This window comes from Macaca mulatta, chromosome 12 (genome assembly GCF_049350105.2).
Source record: "Macaca mulatta isolate MMU2019108-1 chromosome 12, T2T-MMU8v2.0, whole genome shotgun sequence".
NCBI classification, from domain to species: Eukaryota; Metazoa; Chordata; class Mammalia; order Primates; family Cercopithecidae; genus Macaca; species Macaca mulatta.
Genome location: NC_133417.1, coordinates 92,410,857 through 92,435,542, shown reverse-complemented (window position 1 = coordinate 92,435,542; position 24,686 = coordinate 92,410,857). Strand labels below are relative to the sequence as shown.

Sequence of the window (24,686 nt, the reverse complement as noted above, 5' to 3'; positions counted from 1 at the left end):
ATGATATTTCATATAACATTTGGCAAGCTATAAGCAGTTTCTCGTCCCACATAGTACCTTTCTACTTTTGTTGGCATGGGGAAGAAAAAAGTGTTGAATAGTAGATAAATTCATATCTGTAAGGTCCATGTTTTGCTAAATGGTTTAGGCACTTTAAATGTCATCGTAGGTACATAAATTTGTGAAAAGTTTCAGTGGAAAATTCAGCAACATCTACCAAGTTATACATTGAATATAGATTTTGCATAATTCTAATTTTAGAAGCTTGTCCTCTGGAAGTACCTGAACCAATGTACATGGGTATTCATGAGCTATTGTCTGGAACTGAAAAAAAATAAATTATAATAATCTATATGTTCATTTGACTAAATATACTGTAGTTAACTCATAAAATGAAATACTGTACCTACATTAAAAAGAATGAGGTCTATATAAAAATACAGAGACACAGCCACAAAATATTATCAAGTATAGTAATAAATATAGAATATTATACTAATACATTTGCATATGCAAACAATTTGAAGATATGTAAACCATCAGTAGTGGTTAAAGGGTAAGAATCAAATTATGGATAAATTTTGTTTTACATTTGTTATACTTTTATATTATTTCAAATTTTACAAAGATAATTTGAAGTAAATAATTTATATTTCTCTTTACTACAAAATTATAAACAAAAAATCTTTTAAAAAGATTTCTTATTTGATTCCCTAAAAAGTCTCAGAGGACAAAAATAAATGTACTTAACAAGTTGTAAGATATTTCATAAAACCTAGTTTGTTTAGTAAAACAAAAGCCTAAGTAGGCAAGCCAAATGAGAGTCATAAAAAAGATACCACAGTAAAGATTCCAAGTGAATATATGATTCAAAATTTACTGTATAAATCTCAAAGCAAATTTACATTAACAACTTTACCTGTAAAACTGAGTTTAGAGCACCGTCTTACAGTTCAGCAGTCACACTACATCATGATAGTTACTGACTTAAAAAAAAAAAAAAAAAAAGTGGATCCTGAATTCTGAAACCTATCAAAACCCTGTAGACAGAAGGTACCCAACTTGTTATTAATGGTAGAATCAAGACAGAATGCATTTGATTAATAAATTCCCTTTGGAAAAAAGAACAAAAGTCAGGTTAGTGTCTTTTTTATTCTATCTTAAATTTCTGTGAATAATTATAATCTCAACTAAAAAATCACATTTTGCAAAACCTTTGTATTTTCTTTCATTGTAGATAGCAAACTCTTGATTTTGAATAGGTGAGTGCTGGTCTATATGTAGAATAAATTTGCTATTTGGAAACAAGTTTTTCTCTTCAAGAAGTGAAAAAAATTCAAATGGAGCTAAAATGATTTTAAGAAACCATTTGCTTCATTACTTTAATTTTACTGTGATTTATGCTACAGTGACCCAATTATAGTCTTGCTGCTCAGAGTTAAAATGATCTTAAGAGAAATGAATTAGTTTACATATCAGGTAAAATTTATGTTCTGAAGAATACTCGCCTTACAATTATTCCTTAACTGACAATAATTTATTACATCTTTAAAAACTTGTAAAAGTTAATTACATATAATGCAATATCCTTAGTGATTAACTTCACATTTTAATGCACTATCGAAATATTGTCATTTCTAGTGTTGGGAACCTCACTGTTGATCTGGGTCAAAATTCTGTTGTGTTGAATGATCTATGTAAGCAGTGGTTGAAATCAGGGCGATGTAAGATAGATAAACAACTGACATTGCATCAATCGTGGACAAATAGGAGCAAGTATCTGATAATAGGGGCATCTACATACCAAATCCCAGGCTGTCAGAAGCAGCATGCCAGACACTCTCTGATTCAGAAGTCATAAAGAGTGTTAGTAGAGGCAATCTGATGCCTTGGATAATTTAGTGAAATTTTCTCTGCTGGCATCTATGCTGGTCAACTGGCTGTTTGCTCTCAAACCAACCCCCTGCTTTCAACCTGCCTTGTGTGGTTTTTATGGGGAACTTTCTCCTCTGGCTTCTGAAAAGATTTGGTAAATGGCAGCCGTTGTTGGATGACTGGATGGTCAAAGGAAGACAGAAGCTAGCGTATGTATCTCCACCACATCTGTGGTATATCTTCCACGGTTTCAGCTTCAATGGAAAGGCCCGAATGGTTCTAGGGTTTACCTGCTGTTCTTGGTCTATGACAACAGAGGCTCCTCTTCTCATACCTCCAATCTAGGGACTGTAGCCCCATATGTACTAGGCTAGCTTTTTCTCATTTTGAAATAACCTTGATTTTATGATTGGGCCATGTTTACTGTAGGTTCTATGTGGGAAAAGAGAAGAAGTTTGCTCCTTGTCAACAAAAAATTTTCTCCATTCTGGAATAAGAGGGCTTGATGTCTGGCATTGCTATTAAGATGTAACAACTAACATTTGCAAAGAAGGATACAATTTACAACCACATTCAACACATTATCTGCAACTTACTATGGGCAGATATATCTTACACACAAAATGCTAAAGTGAAATTGATGTATAAGTTGCATATCATTTTATCATACACATCTATTTCAAAGTTACTGTGGGTGTTTAAACAGGAAAAAAAAAGGGATAGCAATTTCCTCTGTTTTCTCTGTTTCTCAAATTAGGCTAATTGCCTCTAGTGCATCTCTTTTGTTTCTGAACATAGGTGATAACTGGAAGCTCATGAGTTCAAAGTGGTGGCAATTAATCATTTTATATTCTACACTGTGCAAGAATGATAATACACATCAGACACATTGGAAAAGTTTGTACAATAGTACAACTCAATTACAATATAACTCTCCTAGACTGCTAGAAAATTCCTCTAATATAAATGATTCTTAGTGACAGGAAATGTCAACATTTTCTAGAATGTCTAGCACACATTCTAACCATTCAACTTTGATTTATGATGGCATATCATCATGTCAAAGGATACAAAATACAGGCATGTAGGATAAATAAGCCTAGAGATCTAATGTACAACATGAAGACGACAGTTAGTGAAAAAGTATTGTGTTAGGGATTTTTGTTATGTAAGTAGACTTTAGCTACTCTTGTCACACACACAAAAATGTAGCTGTGAGAAGATGGATATGTTAATCTGCTTCGCTATAGCAACTATTTTAGTATCTATATATATCCCATAACATCATTTTGTAAACCTCACACATACACAATAAAAATTATTTTAAAAATCATGCACTATAATCCCCACATAGGATAAGGTAAAACATAAAGGGCTACGTATGATTTAAAACGATATTTTCATTTTACAAATCCTAGAAGGTCTTCTTAAAATCACTGCATATATACCTAGTCAAAGACTTAAGTATGTGTGTTTATATATATATAAATGTTATATAAACTATATAAATATATATATATACACTGTGTATATATATGTGTGTGTATATATATAGTTTGGCACAAGAATATCACCTGTTTCAAATTTCTTCTCATAAATGATTCTCACAGTATTCATTCCCTCTCATATTTCCTAGAATATTTTTTGTTACCTGAGTTACTATATGAAGACACTCTAGTCCTTATTTAAATATCTAGAAGGCAGGAGGTGGTAAAAAATGTTCATATCAATTTGAGATTTTTTCTCATTTTTTCTCACTTTGTTTTATTTCTTTTCTTTGCTTTTACAGTCTGTTCATCTCGGGGGATTATTTGCCAAAAGACTGCTTCTTGTTTAAGGCACAATCTATTCACCTTCATTAACTACTGGATTCCTCGAAGTTCTATTTTCTGCTAGTATTGGACATTTAGCAAATCTTCCTCATCTGTATTTGCTTGTATCACATCTCACCATTTGGCAAAGCCATTAAAGTTTTCTTGTATTGATTCCTTGCCATACAACAACTTACCTGTAGTACTGGTTTATTAACATCAAGCAGCTTAGCTGTGCTACCGAAGAGCACCAGGTGCCCCTCACTGACAGTAATTCCAAAAGAGCTAAAAACTAACGTTGAGCTGAAACTAATTTTCTCCTCTGATTTAGCAAATGAGTGCTGCTTTTATTACCCTAATTGTATTTTACTCTTGTGTTTTTGAAAACCATTGATTGATCTCATTGACAAACCAGCTTATCTGTCTGATCCAAAATCAATGTTTCATTTCACTGGCTTTAGCAATATTGCTTCCTTTGCAAAAAACATTTAACTCATCTAGAACTAAGCTTCAATTTATGATAAAAAAAAAAAATGCTACCGAGACAAACATCTCATCTGGACTCATTCCTTGAAACTTAAAGCTTGCTATTCCTGAATTCCTCCACTTTAAACTGTGATTGTATTACATCATTCAGCATGTGTTTAGTCAAGAGAGGTAACTTCCTTAGCTTCAGTGTTTTTGTTACATCACAAATAAAAACTTTGCTCTTTAGAATTTTTTTAAAGCTAAATATTTGTGAACAAATGATATGTAAATGAACATGTGTGTGTGTGTCTGTAAGAAATTTTCAGCAGTTACATTGTTGAAGAGTGGTTTTTATTATGTACAAATTGTACATATAAAGAGTAATCATAACATTTCTCTTTAGCAAATGAGATTTTTTTTAATTCATTGGAGAAAGATCTCAATATAGTGGACACAGGGCCTTGTTAAGCCTTTTTCTAGAATTGATATGCACCAATTTTATTAACTATTCCTTTATTCATTCATTCAGATTGCTGTTTTACATACACATGCAACAACATTAATCTATAAACAACATACAATATGAAAGCCTGAAATTCACTATCACATATGGCTTACCATGTTTTCCTGATGTTTTCAGAATTTCATGGTCCCTCATGGTGTCTCGCTCCAGCAGACAGAGGATTGTGTCGTGCCAATGAGAACAGATTCTACTACAATTCAGTCATTGGGAAATGCCGCCCATTTAAGTACAGTGGATGTGGGGGAAATGAAAACAATTTTACTTCTAAAAGAGAATGTCTGAGGGCATGTAAAAAAGGTATAGAAGATACTCCTCCCATTAATTAACTAGTGTTTAAGATAGCAATTGAATTTAAATGATAACCTATTAAATATGAAATTAATTATCTTTATTATAAGAAAGTATGATCTAGCTAACCAATGTCCTCTTCAATTACATTTAGATAATATTGCTAGATATATAACTGTAATTTCCTTTAATGTCTTCATAGAAAAAGAATCAATTTAAAACAAATTAAACATTTTATTCTTTTAATGTTCAAATACTAAGCATTCACTTTCAAAGACTATACCAAAATGGCTTTAAGTTTTCTTGTAAGACACAAAATTTTAACATATTTATTAATGTCTTCTGAATATAAAAGTAATGCATGTTTATAAAATACTAAGAAGAGTATAAAAATGCAAATACAAACTACCTGTAATTTAATCAACCAGATACAGCCACATTTCTACTTTTTAAAAATAAAGCAAGCATGCATTTGTAACAGAAGATGAATGAATAATAAAAATGAACGGCATGCTTATCCATTTTTATTAACTCATATATGCAAAGTAACTTCCTTAAAAATAGATTGTTCTACACGAATACATGGACAAATTAAAGGCTTTTAAATCAATAACATCTTTTGGATTTAAATATTGAAAGATACTTTGAGAGGATTTTAGATAAAATGTTTCATTGTGTTATTTTATCACACATTAACTTATTCCTCTTTCTCTTATAGGTTTCATCCAAAGAATATCAAAAGGAGGCCTAATTAAAACCAAAAGAAAAAGAAAGAAGCAGAGAGTGAAAATAGCATATGAAGAAGTTTTTGTTAAAAATATGTGAATTCGTTATAGCAATATAACATTAATTCTACTAAATATTTTATATGAAATGTTTTGCTATGATTTTCTATTTTTTCTTCTACTAAAATGCTTTTAATTAATATGTTCATTAAATTTTCTATGCTTATTGTACTTGTCATCAACACATTTGTATCAGAGCTGCTTTTCTAATCTTGTTAAATTGCTTATTCTATGTCTGTAATTTATCAACTGGCTACTGGGAAATTACATATTCTCTGGATCCTTCTGTATTTGCATTTTACTACAGATTATCATACTACTGGCTACATCAAATCAGTCCTTTGTTTCCATTTGGTGACCATTTGTTTGAGGATACGATCATGTAAATGATTATCTCCTTTATAGTCTGTAAGCAGATTAAGGAATATAGCTCTCAAAAAATCAAGAACTTCTTGAGTTTCACATATAAAATGGTGACAAACACCTGCTTCTGATAAAGATTATTCAATTGTGTATTTGAAAAGACTGGTAATAACAAAATTCTATTATGTGCTTCCCTCCTTAGACATAGCTTTTCTCCTTTTGTACTAACCAGTACTTCCATCAATATTGAGCTAAATTGTCTTTGAACAGTCAACTCTGCATCATGTGCCTGCCTGATTTGGATTGGTTTCACTTTCTTTTTGTTTGACCGTAGCCCATTCTATCAGTCAAGATGATTGAATAATTGTGTATCAAATACAACTCATGATAAGGAGAAACTTTATGGAAACAATAAGTTTTATGGCAATCGAAAGGGAATTATTTATATGTACTTCCTAATATTATGCTTCCCAATATTTTCTCTTACTAAAAATAACAAAAATATTTAAACCTTCTGAAATCTATTCCGTTATCATTAGGATTTGCACACAATGCAACTAACAATTCATGCTTTAAAAAAGTAGGTTATTTCTGTTGAAGAGAAAATTATCAGCAAGGAAGAGTCTACTAGAAAATTCATGTGCTAGTCACTCTTGGGGATTTAATATTTCACTGGAGTTAATTCACTATATCCAGACCTATATCTTTCATTTATTGCTGAGCCATGTGCAGTCTGGTATCTCAACAACCTCAACAACCTCCAAGACATGTCAGTTTCTGTAGTGTTCACCTCAAATTTGACATTTGAATCGGAACTGATTTAGAAACAACCACTTCATTCATCTAGTATAGATTCATGACTTCTCACTAACAATGATAGTATAATTCTGCCTGTTCTTCAGGATTGAAATTTTGAACTCAGTTTAGATTTCTTGTTTTCCCTCATATACCACATCTAAACAGTCTCCAAATCCTTATGCTTTTTTTTCAAAAAAATTCACCCAATCCCTAGGCTTTTTTCTTTACTTTTTTTTTCTTTTTCCTTTTGTTTTGTTATGTTTTCTTAGACAGGGTCCCACTCTGTCACCCAGGCTGGAGTGCAGTGGTGCAATCACAGGTCACTGAAACCTCCCACCTAGCTGGGACTACAGGTACAGGCCACCACACCAGCTAATTTATGTAATTTTTGTAGAGATGAGCTTCCCTATGTTACCCAGGCTTGTCTTGAACACCTGGGCTCAAGCAATCTTCCAGCCCCAGCCTCCCAAAGTGCTGGATTACAGATATAAACCACAATGCCCCCATTTTTACTCTTTACTGAATCCTTCCCATCAGTATTAATTCCTCAGAAATTTAGTACATTCCTCCACCCTTTCAAAATGCTCCCAGAACTCACACTAGTTGGTACTTAACTACAACCTTCAACCTCACCATTTAATTTTGATGTATATTTTTGGGTTTACCTACAGTACTTTCTTTCATGACTACTTTGATTTAGTTAAGAATGCTCACTGTACACTGAATGTTAATTACTCAGCTAATTCACACTGATTTCCTGTTTAAAAATATGATCCCCTCCAGGCCATTCATGTGAAGTCAGGGTACAGCTGATGCCAGCTACAGACTTACTGTGTTTCAATATGGAATATCAAAAGTACTAACATATAATTACAAATCCTTTTCTACTGTGGTATACAAATTTTATCATTACAAAATAGTATCAGCTTTTTTCACTTAAGGAAAATATTACATCTTGATTCAAATGTTCAGTACATAAATAATTGCCTTAAAGTGAGTCTTTGTTGTGGAATTTGAGAGTTTTGGAAATCAAAGGCCCTTGTGAAACATTTCCTGTTGCCGTTTATTTATAGATAGCAGTAGCTTCAAATAAGTGGGAAAGTCTGCTTGGGTGAAGTGGTAGATAGTCACTAAGATTGTATAAATAGCGCATTTGTGAGTTGCGTAATTGTTTTCTCCAACAATAACCACTGGTCCATTGGTTCACTACTTACTCAAGAAAGACATGTACTGAGATGGCTTGAAATGTTTAATGCATGTGAACGTTATTTTTACCATGTTTTGAAATAAGACCTTTATGGTATTGTCTTCCTTTGTTTTCCACAATCAAATGCATCTAACTGTGAATTGTATATGGAATTATATTATTCAGCATATACATATATTTACCTGCTTTGTTCATTCTGTGTATTCAAAATTAACAGATCATGCTGAAAACCACTCAAATGATTATATTTTTTACATTATAAGAAGTAAAATATATTATTCTGAATAATGAAACTTGGCTGTTGGACTTGCAACGATTTTAGTACATAAAAAAGAATTCAATTCTCATTACTTATCATAAAGGTACAGAATCTTAAGATCAAAAAAAAATTGTTTCCACACTCTGCTTTTATTTCCTTTAATTGGAATTGTTAATAGTTGCCTTTTAATTACAAGTACTCATCCATATATTATAATTTATTTGTCAAACAAATTAGTACACTATGTCCTAACAATCTATACATTTTAAATTTACTCTGCTACATATGTATTTTCATCACTCATTTCATATATAATTGTACAAATATAGACATGTATATTTAAATATATGTTATATAACTATACATTACATAACTTCTTATCCTGACTATTGTATTTGGCCTAGCCCATCTCTATACCGGAAGAAAAAAGACAATGACACTAAACTAGCTAACTATTTAGGTCTTTTGTTGATTCTTCCATCAGCTGCTCCTCCTCTTATCTGTTTTTTAGCAAATTAGCATTTTTATTTAGTGTTTCCAACTTCTGACTTTAAGTGTTTTCTCAGGGACTTTGGCTGGGTTGTACTTTAATCACTTTCCCCACATTTTGCTAGGTAGAACAGAAAACCTTGCTTTTGTTGGTCCTGCAGGTCCAGTTTCTGAACTACTTTCAACTACATAGCTAGTTTCTTGGTTAGAATTACTCAGAGTACTTATAAATATAAGAAAGATTTAGATAGTCGGTGCATGGTAATTTATTGTACCAGGAAAAGAGAGAGAGAGAGAGAGAGAGAGAGACTTTAATCTTATAATAAAATGGAGCATTAGGACAATGAATATAATTTCCTCATCAATTTAGCCACAGATTATAAAATTTCTAGCCCAGTCAGTTTGAAATACAACAGATATATTTGAATCACAAAACTGAAAAGACCAGAGGAATTTGACTTGAGTATAGATAGATTCAGGGTAGCATATTAGGCCAATAAAACTCAGGCTATCTTTGGCTCATGATTCTGCTGCCCAGTATATTTTGCTTTTGTTTTCTAGTTGCACAAGGTTTCAATATGACTTTCAGAATTTAGGGTGCACATCTTTTCAGGGTAAAGTCTTCTAAAAAACTGTGGATTATCGTACCTCAAATAATTGAGTTAAAGTCCTGGCTTCACGCTCATTGACCCAAATGTCTTAGGTCACCCTTGAAGCTAACATCATGTGTAGAGAAATATGACTGTCTGATTGAACAACGTTGATTCACAAGTCCACTCCTAAATATCTTTCTGGTGTAAACACTATCTGAAACTTGTAATCTGACTAGCAGGGCTGGGACTAGAGTAAGGCAAATGAGGTAATCTCTTCAGGCACAACATTTAAGGGAACATTAAAAAATCTCAGTAACCAAGATAAATAATATGGTAATGCAACATGTTTAAAAAATTAAAATTACAGCAAACATCCATGATAAATAAAATATCAGAATTTTTAAAAAGACAGGATTAATAACCAAGTCATATTGGAATCTAAGACAAAAGGAAAAACTAGTAATACTAATAATTTTTAGTAAATGTAAAATATTTCAAATTTAATTATTGTTTAATATAATAAAAATACTAACATGTATAAGCTAAATTATTATTATCAATAGAGAAAGACAAATCATTTAATGAAAGTTAATGCTTGTTTCATGATTAAAACTTTTAGCAAACTAAAAAAGAGACATGATAATATGAGGATGGATAGCAACTAAAAACATGCAATAACATGATGCTAAGTGTTAAAATTTTAAGAACATTTCCACTAAAGTCCACTATCTGTGCTATACAACATATTCAAGCAATCTTAATTTGTAACTAACGCAAAAACGCAAGGAACAGAAATTAGATATAAATATTACATTATATTTTAGTTATATAATATGCTTATCATAATTGAAAATTCAAGATAATCTGAAGCATAACAATTAGAAATAAATAATACTGGAGTTTAGCAAGATTGCTACATGAAAGTTCAACATACGAAATTGAAACCGGAAAAGTACCCTTGTCCGGATAGGGGCATGTGACGGGTGAGGGGCTTGCTTCTTCAGTGCCCGGCTGCGCAAACCTCTATGAGAGCATACAGACAAGCAGGCCATGGGGCTCCAACCCCACGGCAGTGACTAGGGGTGGATGTTCAGAGCTCCTGAAGCCCCAGTGGGCGTGTGTTACAGGATGCTCTTTTAGTTCTGCTCTTTTAGTTTTGCCGTCTGTAGGCTTGTGTTAACCAGCTCATAGCCCTCCTTACTTATCACAAGGACGGAAGGATTTCTGTATTCCAGGGTTTCTTGCCTTGGTATACCGGAAGAATCAGATCACGCGCGGGCTTGGAGAATGAGTCCAAGGTTTTATTGAGTAGAAGTAGTTCTCAGCAGATGTGGGAGCCAGACGGGAGATGGACCAGGGGTCTGGCTGCTTAGCGGCCGGTGCTCTTCTCCTCCTGATCTCGCCAAACTGCCAAACTCCACATCATTCCTCCAGTCAATGGCCTGCTGTCCTGCCAGTGTCTGTCATGTGCTCTTCCACCGGCATGCTCGCCTGAGGTCCTGCCGATGTCCAGCTGCTTGTGTCTTCTTCCGCTGATCCCCTCCTCTGAACGTCCCGAAGCTTGTGTATCTGCCTGTTAGGGTCTCAGTTTTTATAGGCCTAGGATGGGGGCGTGGTGGGCCAGAGTGGTTTTGGAAAATGCAACATTTGGGAGCAAAGGCAGGAGTGCCTGTCCTCACCTAGGTTCATGGGCACAAGTAAAAGGGTGAAGCCCTAGCCAGGGACCGGCCTTGCTCAACCCAGCACTGTCTCCCGTTCGGTATCATTTAAAGGGACCATGCTCTTCCCTTCCCAGCACTCCTGTATCAAAATCAATAGCATTTCTGTACACTAGGGAAAATGTACTAGCCACAATAGAACAGGAACCCTAATGTGCCCAACAGTAAATCCCACAAAAGATGATTTTTAAGACTTTTAGATAAAAAAAATCCTATATTGAAAATTCAAATATGTTATTGAAGTACATAAATGGAGCTAATTTTTTTCCTATTTATTGTAACTTCTATAATTAGTATTCACAAAGAAATAAGCCAATGATAACACTAGATTATAAGAAACTCTTCGTAATTAAAATGAAATAAACGTTTTTTAAAATCAAAAAAATGGAAGATAAAGTTAAAAAAATCTCTAAGCTATGGAAAGAAGAAGTCATAAGAATGAAAAAGAAGATAGAAAAGGTAAAATTTCACAATTAGTTCAGGTGCCCTACCTTGAAGTGTCAAAAGGATCTGGAAAATAGCAGAGATAAACAGAGGGGAAAGACATCTTACAGAAAAAGAATAACGGAGATTCCCTTCACTGAAATTGTGTGTTGTACCCAACAAAGGGTAACCACCTAACATACCCCCTCTGCACACACATGAAATTTCAAATACTAGCAATGAAGAGAAAAGTCCTAGGGACAGGAGACTGTGGAGGGATAAGTCACATACAAAGAAATAGAAATAAAAAGGAATTGTACATTTCAATGACAGTAATGGAAGGAAGCCACAAGACAGTTGGATGTAGAAGTCTGAGGGATGACAAATGGCTATTTACTTGCTTGAAGTCTGTCTGTACTAACTGATCTTTCAATTGTGTGTGTGTAGTGCTTTGCTGAAAGATGGGAAAGAGGCTTTGGGAAAAAGTTTTAGAATATAAACTAAGAGATACTGTTTCTAGTACCAATACTAACCTAGTGGATGAATTTTTTTGACCATCTAATTTCTCTGGCCCCATATTTACTTATATTTAGAATGAATGTTTTGGACTAGACTGGCTGTAAAAACAAGTTTTTTGGTTTGGGTAATTTTAAGATTTTTATGGCAATACCCTCTATTTAAAAGTATCTGATACCGACATATGTTAAGCCAAAAAGAATGGAGCAATGTTCTGTGATTGAAAAACAAAAATCACCATTGGCCAAATTCTACAGTTAGCAATATCCATAACCCCCCTAGCATAAGGTTGTTATATACAGTAGTCTTCTATATTCTTCAAAAATAGCCTATGCTGATGGAGCTTGACATCTTCAAACTGACTATACCTACAATTTCCTTTTTCAGTGCCTGATTAATTCCCAAACATCAAAAGATTTTATGAGAAGCTTCCAAGTAATTACTTTGCAGGAGGTCCCACATACTGCGGGATTTCCTGAATGCCTTAATAATGGGTTTTATAATCAAAAAACATTTTCTGAATCCATTAACTTTTTCTTTCTCAATATTATATATATTATAGGGAAAATAATATATGTGGATCTGATTTATACTAACTCATCAAGGCATTTCAAGCTCATGAGAAGTTTTGACATAATTTTTAGACCATTTAGTCTCTTAATTAATCTAAAAAAGTAAGCCAAATTTAATTAAGAATAATTAACTAGAATTAGATTTTTCTAGTACCAAAATGTTTTATGTCAATCAACAATTTATTCTAATAAGTTTTAGACAAATCCTAATTGTAGCCAAAATCAACTCATTCCTGTCAACGTTACTGATGATTTGCTATTCTTTTTCATTATAAGATAAAATCAGCCAACTCAATTATGAACTTGAATGTCTTTAGGGACTTAATCCATATTTAATCTGTATTTGCACAAGGGGCATAATTCTAATTTATTGAACTCTTTTTCTAAGCTGCAGGTGCTCTCAAATTAGAAGCCAGAGGAAACTGCTACTTCCTTCTTGTTAGTCAGTTTTTGGAATCAGAAAGCAAGGACTTTGACTTTCCAACAGTCTTTTTTTTAAAACATATTCCCCACTCTCAACAGAATGTTCCACAAAATTTGTACATCACTCTAGGGAAATTTCCAGAGTTTCAAGATGTGAACAGCTGTGAGCTACCTAAATGATCCATCTTGCCAAGAAATTGTTACTCCAGAGACGACGAAATAAACAATTACCATTTTTTTATTGAAAATATCTGCCACTGTTCAATGAGAAAGTATTTAAAATTCTAAAGCTAATGACTGTATATGTTAGGAAATTTCTTATTTATCTCTTTACATAGTCTTTATTAACTATTTTCCTTCTTCACAAGCTACACACACACACACACAATCATTTAATTAGGGAGAAAATATTTAAAACCACTGCATTCCACAGTTTCTCTCATCTCCACTGGTTGTTAATAAACTGGCAGATGCACAGGAAGACTATTTAAAGACTATAGTTGGAGAAAAGTCTAATGCCAAATCAAATATAATGATAAAGAACACAGGGTTTGGATTCAAAACAACTTAGATTTGAATTCAGTAGGACTTCATATCATTAATCGTCTTGCTTTGTCTGTAAAATGATTGTGAGGGTAAATGAGATCATACATACAAGAGGGCTTAGTACAGTACTACATTGTAAAGATTCAATAAAATGGTACCATTTGGTATATACAATTTACTATTTAATATTTCAATGGTTTAGAATACAGTCTCTGAGCTGTAATAACAGTTATTCAAATAAGCTAGGCAATTACAAGTCAAAGTAGGAAAATTTGAGGTAAGTTTTGTCTACAAAGGTTATCCTGTATATGAGAAATGAACATAAATATGATGTAGTTGTACTTTTAACAAGATCAATTAAGGGACAGGTAAAAATATGAATTAGATAACTTTTAATTTTTTTAATAGTTTGTTTTTGACATAATTGTCTAAGAAGTGCTAACAGATTTTTAATATGAAAATTTTTCTAACATGGATTTTAAAAGGGCAAAAATCAGTAAATTGTTCTTTTTATTTACAAATTTATATAAAACTCATCTTAAAATATTTGCATATGTCTTATGTTTCTAAGAAGTTTTAAAAGTTTATAAAATGATCATCACTATTGCTTGTGTCATCCTCCCAAATATTCAGAACCTACATCATTATTCCTACGTAAATAATAGTGGAAATGTATGATCTGAATAGACATTAGAATTAAAAATAGAAAAATGACTAAGTAAGTTGTTAATGTTTTAATGTGAACTTGCTGAAAACTATTATGTTTTTCTATTTTGCTAGTGTTCACTATTTTCTTTTTCTCAATGTGGAATTATCTAACTGAAGACCCAATAACCCATATAATTTGGCATATAGTTTATATAATTATCTTCCAAAGTATGTGAAATAGTTTACCAAATTAGATGTTTTTCAAATAATGAAAAATTGGTGGTAACATGCTGTAAAGAAGGAAGACACATTCAATAATGCAACACCTAGAGTGTCAAGTTTCGTTCTACCAATTTCCAGTTAACTACTAAGATTCCATCCCCTTACCTAAAAAGTGGAAATAAAATCTCCACAGAATTAAATAAAGAAAATATCTAAAAAGTATAGCATATTTTTGGAAGCAATCCTGGTTTTCAACAGTGCTACTTTCCTGTCCCAACTTTCCCTAAAATAAAGCAGAAACCTATCAGTGTTACTAGATATTAAATACTTGAAAATATTGTCATGAGCTGCATTTCAGTCAATAACGAACCACACATATGACAGTGGGCCCGTAAGTTTATAATGGAGCTAAAAAATTCCTATCCCCTAATGATTTCCTAGCTGTTGTAATGTCATAGCATGACAGATTACTCCCGTGTTTGTGGTGAAGCTGATTAAACCTACTGTGCTGCCAGTTGCATAAAGGAATAGTGCACATAATTTTGTGCAGTACACAATACTTGATAATGGTAATAAAATTAAATTATGGGTTTATATATTTACTATACTATACATTTTACTGTTACTGTATTTCAATTTTACTTATTCAATTTGGAGTTGTTTTGAGACAGAGTCTTGCTCTGTTTCCCAGGCTGTAGTGCAGTGGTACAATCATGACTCATGGCAACCTCGAACTCCTGGGCTCAAGCAATCCTCCCACTTCAGCCTTCCGAGTAGCTGGGACTACAGATGTGCACCATCAATTTTTAAAAAATTTTTTGTAGAGACAGAGTCCCACTATTGCCTCGAACTCCAGGCCTCAAGCAATCCTCCTGCCTCAGTCTTCCAAAGTGCTAGGATTATAGGGGTAAGTCACTAAATCCCAGCTTATTATTATTTTAGAGTGTCTTCCTTCTACTTATTAAAAAATAAGTTAAGGGTAAAAAATCCTCAGGCTGTTCAGAAGAAGGACAGTTTGGAAGAAGGAATTGTGTATCATCAGAGATGACAGCTCCATGTATATTATTGCCCCTGAAGACCTTCCAGTAGGACAGGATGTGGAGATAGAAGAAAGTGATACTGATGATCCTGACCCTGTGTAGGCCTAGACTAATGCATGTGTTCGTGTCTCCATTCTTAACAAAAACTTTAAAAAGTAAAAACAAATAAATTTTAAAAACAGAAAACAGCTTATGGAGAAAAAATATTTTGTATAGCTGTACGTGTTTGTGTTTTGCTAAGTTGTGTTAAGCTAAGTGTTATTACAAAAGAGTTCAAAAAATTTAAATTAAAACTTTTAAAATCAAATTCAATTTTTTATAAATTAAAAAGTACATTGAGTAAAAGACATACAATAAGCTAAGGTTAGCTTATTGTTTCAATATATATATATATATATTTTACAAATGTATTGTTGCCTGAGAGAACACTGTTCATAAAGTCTACAGTAGTACGGAGCAATGTCCTAGGCCTTCACATTCACTCTCCACTCACTCAGAACAGCTTCTAGTCCTGCAAGCTTCATTTGTGATAAGTGCCCTATTCAGTATTCAGTATTCAGTACAGCAACATGCTGTACAGGTTTGTAGCCTAGAAGCAATAGGCTGCCCCATATAGCCTAGGTGTGTAGTAGGCTATACCATCTAGGTTTGTGTAAGTACACACTATGAGGTTCACACAATGATGAATTCCCCTAACAACCCATTTCTCAAAATGTGTCCTGATTATTTAGTGACATATGACTGTAGAATCGTTGACATAATCCAAAATCAAATTCATTTTTATGCTTCCTTACAATTAATCCAAAAAAGAGAGTATTTTAATTATAGCATTTTTATTTTCTGAATCTAAAAATGCCATGAGAAATGAATTTTAAGAGTATCATATATAAGGGACTATGATTAAAACTGAGGATATTAACTTCAAGTAATACTTTGTAGAAAGTCATAAAAATTTTCTTTAAAAAGGTTTTGTATTTTTCTCCTTACCCAAACCTCATCCAGACCCACCAGCATGTTCCTAAAACATGCTTTGTATTATATGACCCCTCGCACATGGAGTAAAATACAAATTCCTTACCCCAATCAACATGGCCCTACATTCTGTGTCCTCATGTACGCACTTGGGTCTCTCTTCTTGCTCACTGGTCTCCAAGCTCCAGGAGCAATCCAAGTATAGCACCTGAGCAAGTTTTGTCTACCTGCAACAGCCTCTTAGTAGACTCTGCTTTTATGCCTCTCCCACATAGTTAAAATATTGATATATAATAGTCCCACATTTTTATGGGGTACATGTGGTCTTCTGTTACATGCACAGAATGTGTAACAATCAAGTCAGGGTATTTAAAGTATCTACCACCTGAGTAGTTACCATTTTCCTATGTTGGCAACATTTCAAGTCCTCTCTTGTAGCCATTTAAAAATATATGACACATTGTTCTTAACTCTCGTCACTCTACTTTGCCCTTGAACACTGGAACCTATTCCTTCTATTTAAGTGTATGTTTGTAATCCTTACCCAACCCTTTGTTTTTTTTAATCTCCCACCTTCCCTTCCCAGATTCTGGTAACTATCATTCTAGTCTCTATCACCAGAAAATCAAATTTTTAACCTTTCACATATGAGAGAGAACAGGCAATATTTGACTTTTTGTGCCTGGCTTATTTTACTTAACATAATGATTTCCGGTTCCATTCATGTTGCTACAAGTGACAAGATTTCATTCTTTTTATGGCCAAGTAGTATTCCATTGTGTAGGTAAAACAAACTGTCTTTATCTAGTCACCCATTGATGGACACTTATGATGATTAAATATCTTGGCTATTATGAATTGTGCTGCAATAAACATAGGGTGCAGGTATCTCTTTGATATACTAATTTACTTTCCTGTGAATACTGTGGGATTGCTGGATCATATGGTAGTTCTGTTTTTAAGTTTTTTGATAAATGTCCATACTGTTTTTTCTCATGGCTCTGCTAATTTACATTCCCACCAACAATATATAAGCTTTTTTCTCCTCCACATTCTCACCGACATCTATTGTGTTTTGTCTTTTTCATAGTTACCATTCTAACTGGAGTAAGATGATATCCCATTGTGGTTTTGATTTTCATTTCCCTGATGATTAGTGATAATAAGAATTTAAAAAATATATCTGTTGACTATTTGTATGTCATCTATTGAAAATGTCTATTCATTTGCCTACTTGCCAACAAGTTCTTTACCTACTTGTTAATTGAATTATTATTTTTGCTATTGAGTTGTTTTATTATTCCCTTGTCAGATGAAAAGGTAGCAAATATTTTCTCCCATTCAACAGGTGATTTCTTTATTCTGTTGATTGTTTCCTTTGCTATACAGAAGTTTTTTTTATTTAGTGTAGTATCATTTGTTTATTTTTGTTTTATTGCCTGTGCCTTCTTAGACATAAAATCTTTAACTAGATCAATGTGTCTCCTATATTTTTTTCTAGTAGTTTTACAGTTTTGAGACTTATATTTTGGTCTCTAATCCCTTTTGAGTTGACTTTTGTATATGATGTGAGATAGGGGTCTAGTTTCATTCTTCTGCATATGGTTATCCAGTTTTCTGGATATTGGTACTATTTACTGAATTGGTTGTCCACTCCAAATGTAGGTGCTTGGTGCCTTGGTTGAAAACCAGATGGTAGTTTAATATGTAAATATATTTCCGGGTTCTCTATTTTTGTCCATTGAACTGGCTTTCAGAGGGGAAGACTTTTTCCTGAAGACACATCTATGGTATTGGTTGGATAGGACACTTCAGCTTTGATTTTGAGAATGTAGTCTCTGTGTAATATCTTCAGCTACAAATAACATCAGTGGTGTTTGTGATTTCCTCAGTGGCTTAGGCTGCAGTTGTTATTGCAGGCTGTAGTGAGATTTTGCTGGGAACAGGGACTCTACTTGGGCCAGTCCTCAGGACCCAGTGGATGCAGTGGTGGGCCAAGTGTTCCTGTCCTTAGGTCTCTGGTTAGTATACATGGACATCAATGTTAGCAGGTGCAAACAGGCTAATTTGGGGGCTTTCCAGCAACTTGCTCAGGTACTGGCAGAGATAATATTGGGCAAGGCAAGTGGGTGGGCTTTTAGTCTCCTGGGAATCATGTGTGGCATGGGCAATGGCAGTAGCAGTAGTGAGACAACCCTTAGGCTTCAGAATAGTATGCATTGGTGTTAGCAGGGGCTACATCATACTAGGTGGGCCAGTTCCCATGCCCCCAGGTGGCAAATGCAAGTTGGTACTGGCTATGGCAATGTTAGCGGGGTGGGAGTCATTAAGCCAGAGCAGGATCATAGTGAATTAATGATTGATTTTGTTTCCAACAGATAGTGGTAGAACAAATGCTTTCCATGCTTTAACATAGCGAGAGCCTTGTTTATCAGACGTGAGAGAGATTTATCACTCTGTTGTTAGTTTTCAGTGATTTGATTTGTATTCCTGATCAGATACGTAGGAGTTAGTCTTCTTTGGCCTAGCCATCTCTAGCTTTGAATCATGAAAACAGATGGAGTGATAACTACATAGAAAGACGAAAGAAGGTATGACATCTTATTTTATAATTTTAAAATTACATTGTGATTTAATGCCTATTACATCATTGTTTTCCTCTGCACTTAAAATTTGATGAAATACATATTCTCCATCGACTATATGGGCTTTGTATAGTTTTTTTGTATAGAATTTGTATAGTCTACATTAAGTACCCACCCCTTGTAACTATATTTATCAAGTACATTAGGATGTTTTCTTAGAAATCTTCCCTAGTTGTTGAGATTTTTTTCATTACAGAAAAAGCAATAGAATTTCATTTTTATTCTGGTCACAGAACTTTTTGTAATTTGAGAATGTCTAACACTAGATGGCAGGATGACACTATAGATTCAGCAAAACTCTAAAAGGAAAGATGTGACACTTTCTCAAAGGTGTTAAGGGTTCCTAGGCAAATCCAGCATATATTTCAATATATGCATTACATACAGTTCCAGAGTCGTTAATATTTAAAGTCTCACTGTACATTATTGACTGATATTAAATATGAATAAGCTTTTAAAGAAAATAAACAAAAACATAAGTTGTTAATGTTTTTATATGTTACATAAATATGATGATAGCTGAAGAAAATAGTTTGTTAATACTGGAAAGATATGAATACTATTTGTCATCTTTAGAACTTAATGATTAAATTATTTATGTAAAATATAGGGATTTGTCATTTAATCAAATACTACTTAAGTCAAAATGCCTGAATACAAATATAAATAAACCTTTTATTTTCACAGTCAGGATTGATATTTAGCAAATAAGAGGCATTTAGGAGTAAATCCACGTGAAATGCATATCCAGAATTAAAAAGGGCATCTTTTTTGATGCCAACTAAAACCATCCTAGAAATAGTAAGAACTATTTTAAACTCTTCTGGGAAAGAAGATTTGGGTTTCCCAAATAAATTACTCACACAATCTTAGTATTTATGTGCTACTTGTCATTGCTCTATTGATAAGTATGGCTAGGTTCACCATATACCATATAATATTTTTTTCTTCAAACCAGAGCACTTTTGAGCCTGAAATTATGAATTGGGACTGCCCCAGAAAATGAGGACATATGATTACCCTATTGAAGGTATTTCCCCTCAGAAAGTTCATTGTATACTCCCATTTAAGTAAGCATTTATAATTTTGTTGTATTTAAAAATCCATTGAATTAGTCCATAACTCACTAGCCAGTACTAGCACTTTATTCTAGCAATAGCCACCCCTCCAACACTCATAAATATCTGTAAGAAAATACTAAGTTCCCCGGAAGATCTAAATCCATCAGGGTATAAGAATTTTTAAAATAGGCAAATGTTTCGCCAATTATTTTTTATGTTACTTGACTTTCTTGAGAAAATACATTATTAAATACTAAAAGAAACTCTACATATAGGGTATAAAATAGTTTTATTTATCTGTATATTAACCTGGTATACATTTCTGCATATCTGACCTGATATATATACTGTTCATTTCAAACGTAGTTTTCTGCATCTTCCAAATTCTCATTCATAGTACCTATTTTTAAAAGAATATTGTAATCCTCTTTAAAATGATAGCTATGTGCACAATTAAAGTGAAAAACAGCCCTTTGGTTTTAGTAATAGATAATAGCATATTCACTCTAATGTCCCAGACATTGTATCCAGATTCTTTTACTAAATGCAATTTATTTTTGTTTTGAAAAGCAGCTTGAAAAATGCTAACAGCAACTGCTAAGTAAAATAATAAAAGGTCGGGTCAACTTATTTCCTTGCTAGAAGTAGTTTTTTAATGCAAAGCTTGTAAACACATAGGCTTCTGATGTAAAGTTTATGTGTTTCTCCTCAAATTATTGGTGCATTTATCATAAGTCAAGTTATATATAATACTGCTGACTGCATAAATTATCACCAAGTATAAGTAATTACTTTCAGACAAGAACACAGAAGAATTATTAACATAAAAAAATAACTTTTAAAACTTCATAATAGGCCAGGCGCAGTGGCTCAAGCCTGTAATCCCAGCACTTTGGGAGGCCGAGACGGGCGGATCACGAGGTCAGGAGATCGAGACCATCCTGGCTAACACGGTGAAACCCCGTCTCTACTAAAAAATACAAAAAACTAGCCGGGCGAGGTGGCGGGCGCCTGTAGTCCTAGCTACTCGGGAGGCTGAGGCAGGAGAATGGCGTGAACCTGGGAGGCGGAGCTTGCAGTGAGCTGAGATCCGGCCACTGCACTCCAGCCTGGGCGGCAGAGCGAGACTGCGTCTCAAAAAAAAAAAAAAAAAAACTTCATAATAATTATTTAAAAAGTCTTTCTTTTGACTTATACTTGCAGTCTCACTAGGGAAAGTCTGTCCTTAGTGTATTTCCTGTAAAAGTGCTCTGTTTTATTTTGTTTGTTCTTGTGGCAGAACTATGCTCCAAGGCAGTATCCATACAAATTCAAAATAAGTGGTCAGCTCAGTCAGTAGAAAACTAAATTTGCCAAACCACATTTTGGACCGGTTTAACTAACATATTCAATATAAACAGTAGCCCAGAAACTTGGAGTTAGCCTCCTCCTAATTTTGAGTCAACGTGCATTTCACATGTTAACCAGCACTCCCTATTGGAAGAAAATGGTGCTTGTGAGCCTTATGTGTGAGCGCAAATAAAAGCACAAATACTGCATGTAGGATTCTAAAATGAAAATGTGTGACTGTCCATCATTATATGTATATATTTCTACACTTATACACCATTCCTCACTTCTACAGAAAACCTTATTGCAGTGCTCTGGATCATTACATCTAGACTCTATGTTAGCAGCATCAGTTGCTAATTTCACAGAATTTGGCCCTTGACTTCTCAGGTGCTAGTCAATCTGTTCACTAAAGGACTAGATAGCAGGTAATATTCTATTTTTACTTATCTCACTAAAACACAGTTAGCACATTACCTAGCTCAAAATACAAATTGGTCAGTACTAATTAAATTATTGCAAGTGGTTTTAATGTCTTCTGAAACAAGATTATAATACATAAATCCATATAATGCCATGTTGGCTCAAAATGGCTTCATTGATTATTGAAATGTTTTCTTTTAGTTCTGCTACAATTTTCCAAACATTTGCCTTCATGTTTCAGTAGGTATTAGAGAAGTTTTTATGATCTATCTTATCACTTGCTCCTTTATAACTTAGAATACCCTGAATGCTTTCCTGGAAGTCCTTGTACCATTTATTTTTTCTGAAGTTTATAAAATGGCAGCTCTTAAGGATTACTAGGATGCAATTTTCCTGTTAGGTCTAAATAATAATTAGAGATGATATCAATAAAATTTATCAAGGAGTCTTCATGGACTACAACCATGGGCCCATATGTCCATCAACTTAAATATAAATAATACAACTTCCGTTAAGACACCCCATAAAGTATAGCACTTGATATAGAGTAGAAGAGAAAGAGCATTGGATTAAGGTTATCAGCTCAAAATATGAATTTTTTTCCTTCAGTAGACCTTACTAGTATTGGGCAAATGAAATCAATGAATCTAGCCGGATGCAGTGGCTCACGTCTGTAATCCCAGCACTTTGGGAGGCTAAGGTGGGTGAATCACCTGAGGTCAGGAGTTTGAGACCAGTCTGGCCAACGTGGTGAAACCCTGTCTCTACAAAAAAATACAAAAAGTTAGCTGGGTGTGGTGGCAGGCGCCTGTAATCCCAGCTACTCGGGAGGCTGAGGCAGGAGAATTGCTTGAACCCTGGAAGCGGAGGTTGCAGTGAGCTGAGATTGCATCATTGCACTCCAGCCTGTGCAACAAGAGCAAAAACTCCATCGAGAAAGAAAGAGAAGAAAGAGAAGAAAGAAGGAAGGAAGGAAGGAAAAAAAGAAAGAAAGAAAGAAAGAAAGAAAGAAAGAAAGAAAGAAAGAAAGAAAGAAAGAAAGAAAGAGAGAGAGAAAGAAAGAAAGAGGGAGGAAGGAAGGAAGGAATCTTTGGAAAGACAAAAATATTAATGCTTTTATAAACACATTGGGAAAAGTTTTAGTTTTCAATGATTTAATTAAATTCAAAAACTATATATTAATATCTTTATAGGATTCATATATTATACTTAGCATGGAAGATGAGAAGACATGACCCATTATTACTTTCATATTAAATCTAGTATTTGTTTTGCGCTGAATTTCAAGATGGGAACACCAAGCCTAAAAAGCTTTGTCGAGATCACACCAGACAGTATCAGAACCAGTTCACCAGTGTAACTCAAGATCTTACAAGTCTTTTCTATTAACCATAATTACAGAGATTAAGGTATATCTTATTTTTATATGTCTGTAATTTTTTATCAATATTGATCTTACTTGTCTTAAACTCAAAGAGCGTATACACATTTTCTTCCACTAATTCAGACAATAAAAATATGAACGTGAGCACCCTGCTTTAAAAACATGATATTCCTGAATCTATTTTGCCTTTACCTCCTTTGTTTGCCTACAAGGTGTATGGGCACCTCATTTTATCCTGGAATTACACTAACAATTTACTAAGAATTGAATGATCCTCACCATATCTTATCTATTTCTAAATGTTATGAAATCTGGCAATTCAAAGCTTTAGAGATAAAAGCTATCTCTTCTAGTTTATAGATGAGAAAATTTATGCCCTGATAAATTAAGTGACTTTTAGTGCTGTTTAGGTTACAGGGGTTATAATTATTGTTTCATATCATACATTTACCAAATTATAAAAATGACAAAAGCATTTCAAATTTACAACATTTTCCCCTGATCATATCCAATGATGTATTAAACATATTCAGGAAAAATTATGCTTTGAGATGAAATTTTGTCTAAGAAATAAAGTATGCTTTGTATTTATATTATTTTATAATATTATGTTTATAACATATCTACATTTTCTTTAAGATTGTATTGATTTACAAATATTGTGGTATAAATTATTTTTATATTATAAATAACATAATTATACCAAATATTTGTAAATGTGTGCAGTAATTTTAAAATTATGAATTATTCCAAAGGCTATTTTGACAAATATAATACTGATATATTATATATTATAAAAGAAATACTCTATACACACACATACACAAGTTGAATTTATAACACATACACTCATGTTCTTATGTTATGAAGAAGGTAAAGGAAAAAATAAAAGATTTAAAAACTGCAGGATAAAGTTTCTTGATCTGAGTAACTGATTAGGAACTGCACTTAGGAACTGATGGAGGAATAGCACCCAATTAGCAGAGCTCCAAATTAATAAGAGCCAAATCACAAAACCAATTATGATGAATGCAGTTAATTTTTTTTCTGTGTTGTGCTATGAACACAGATTTGTTAGATATTTTTTTCCTGGATACTTTGTAAGCTATAATTCAACACACACACACACACACACACACACACACGCACACACGCCTAACTCTTTGATTCTTTGAGCAGAATACTATATTCAGATTTCCTTCAAATCACAAGTAGCTTGTTTGGCAAGTTCTAACAGAACTCAGTCAAGGTGAAAGCCAGCCAGCTTTTTACTGGTAACAATGCATTCACACAGCCTATGATCTC

At 33.5% G+C, this 24,686-nt stretch overlaps 1 protein-coding gene across 1 annotated transcript in view; it reads left to right on the top strand.

Annotated features, from left to right (window-relative positions):
* Positions 1 to 5,799, top strand: part of TFPI (tissue factor pathway inhibitor) — a gene marked incomplete at its 5' end in the record, with an annotated part of 48,571 nt that extends 42,772 nt beyond the window's left edge. Inside the window, 2 exon segments of the mRNA NM_001195022.1 lie at positions 4,795 to 4,974; positions 5,684 to 5,799. Coding sequence (NP_001181951.1) covers positions 4,795 to 4,974; positions 5,684 to 5,790 — 287 coding nt within the window. The 3' untranslated portion in view covers positions 5,791 to 5,799.
* Between the last annotated feature and the right edge of the window lie 18,887 nt (positions 5,800 to 24,686).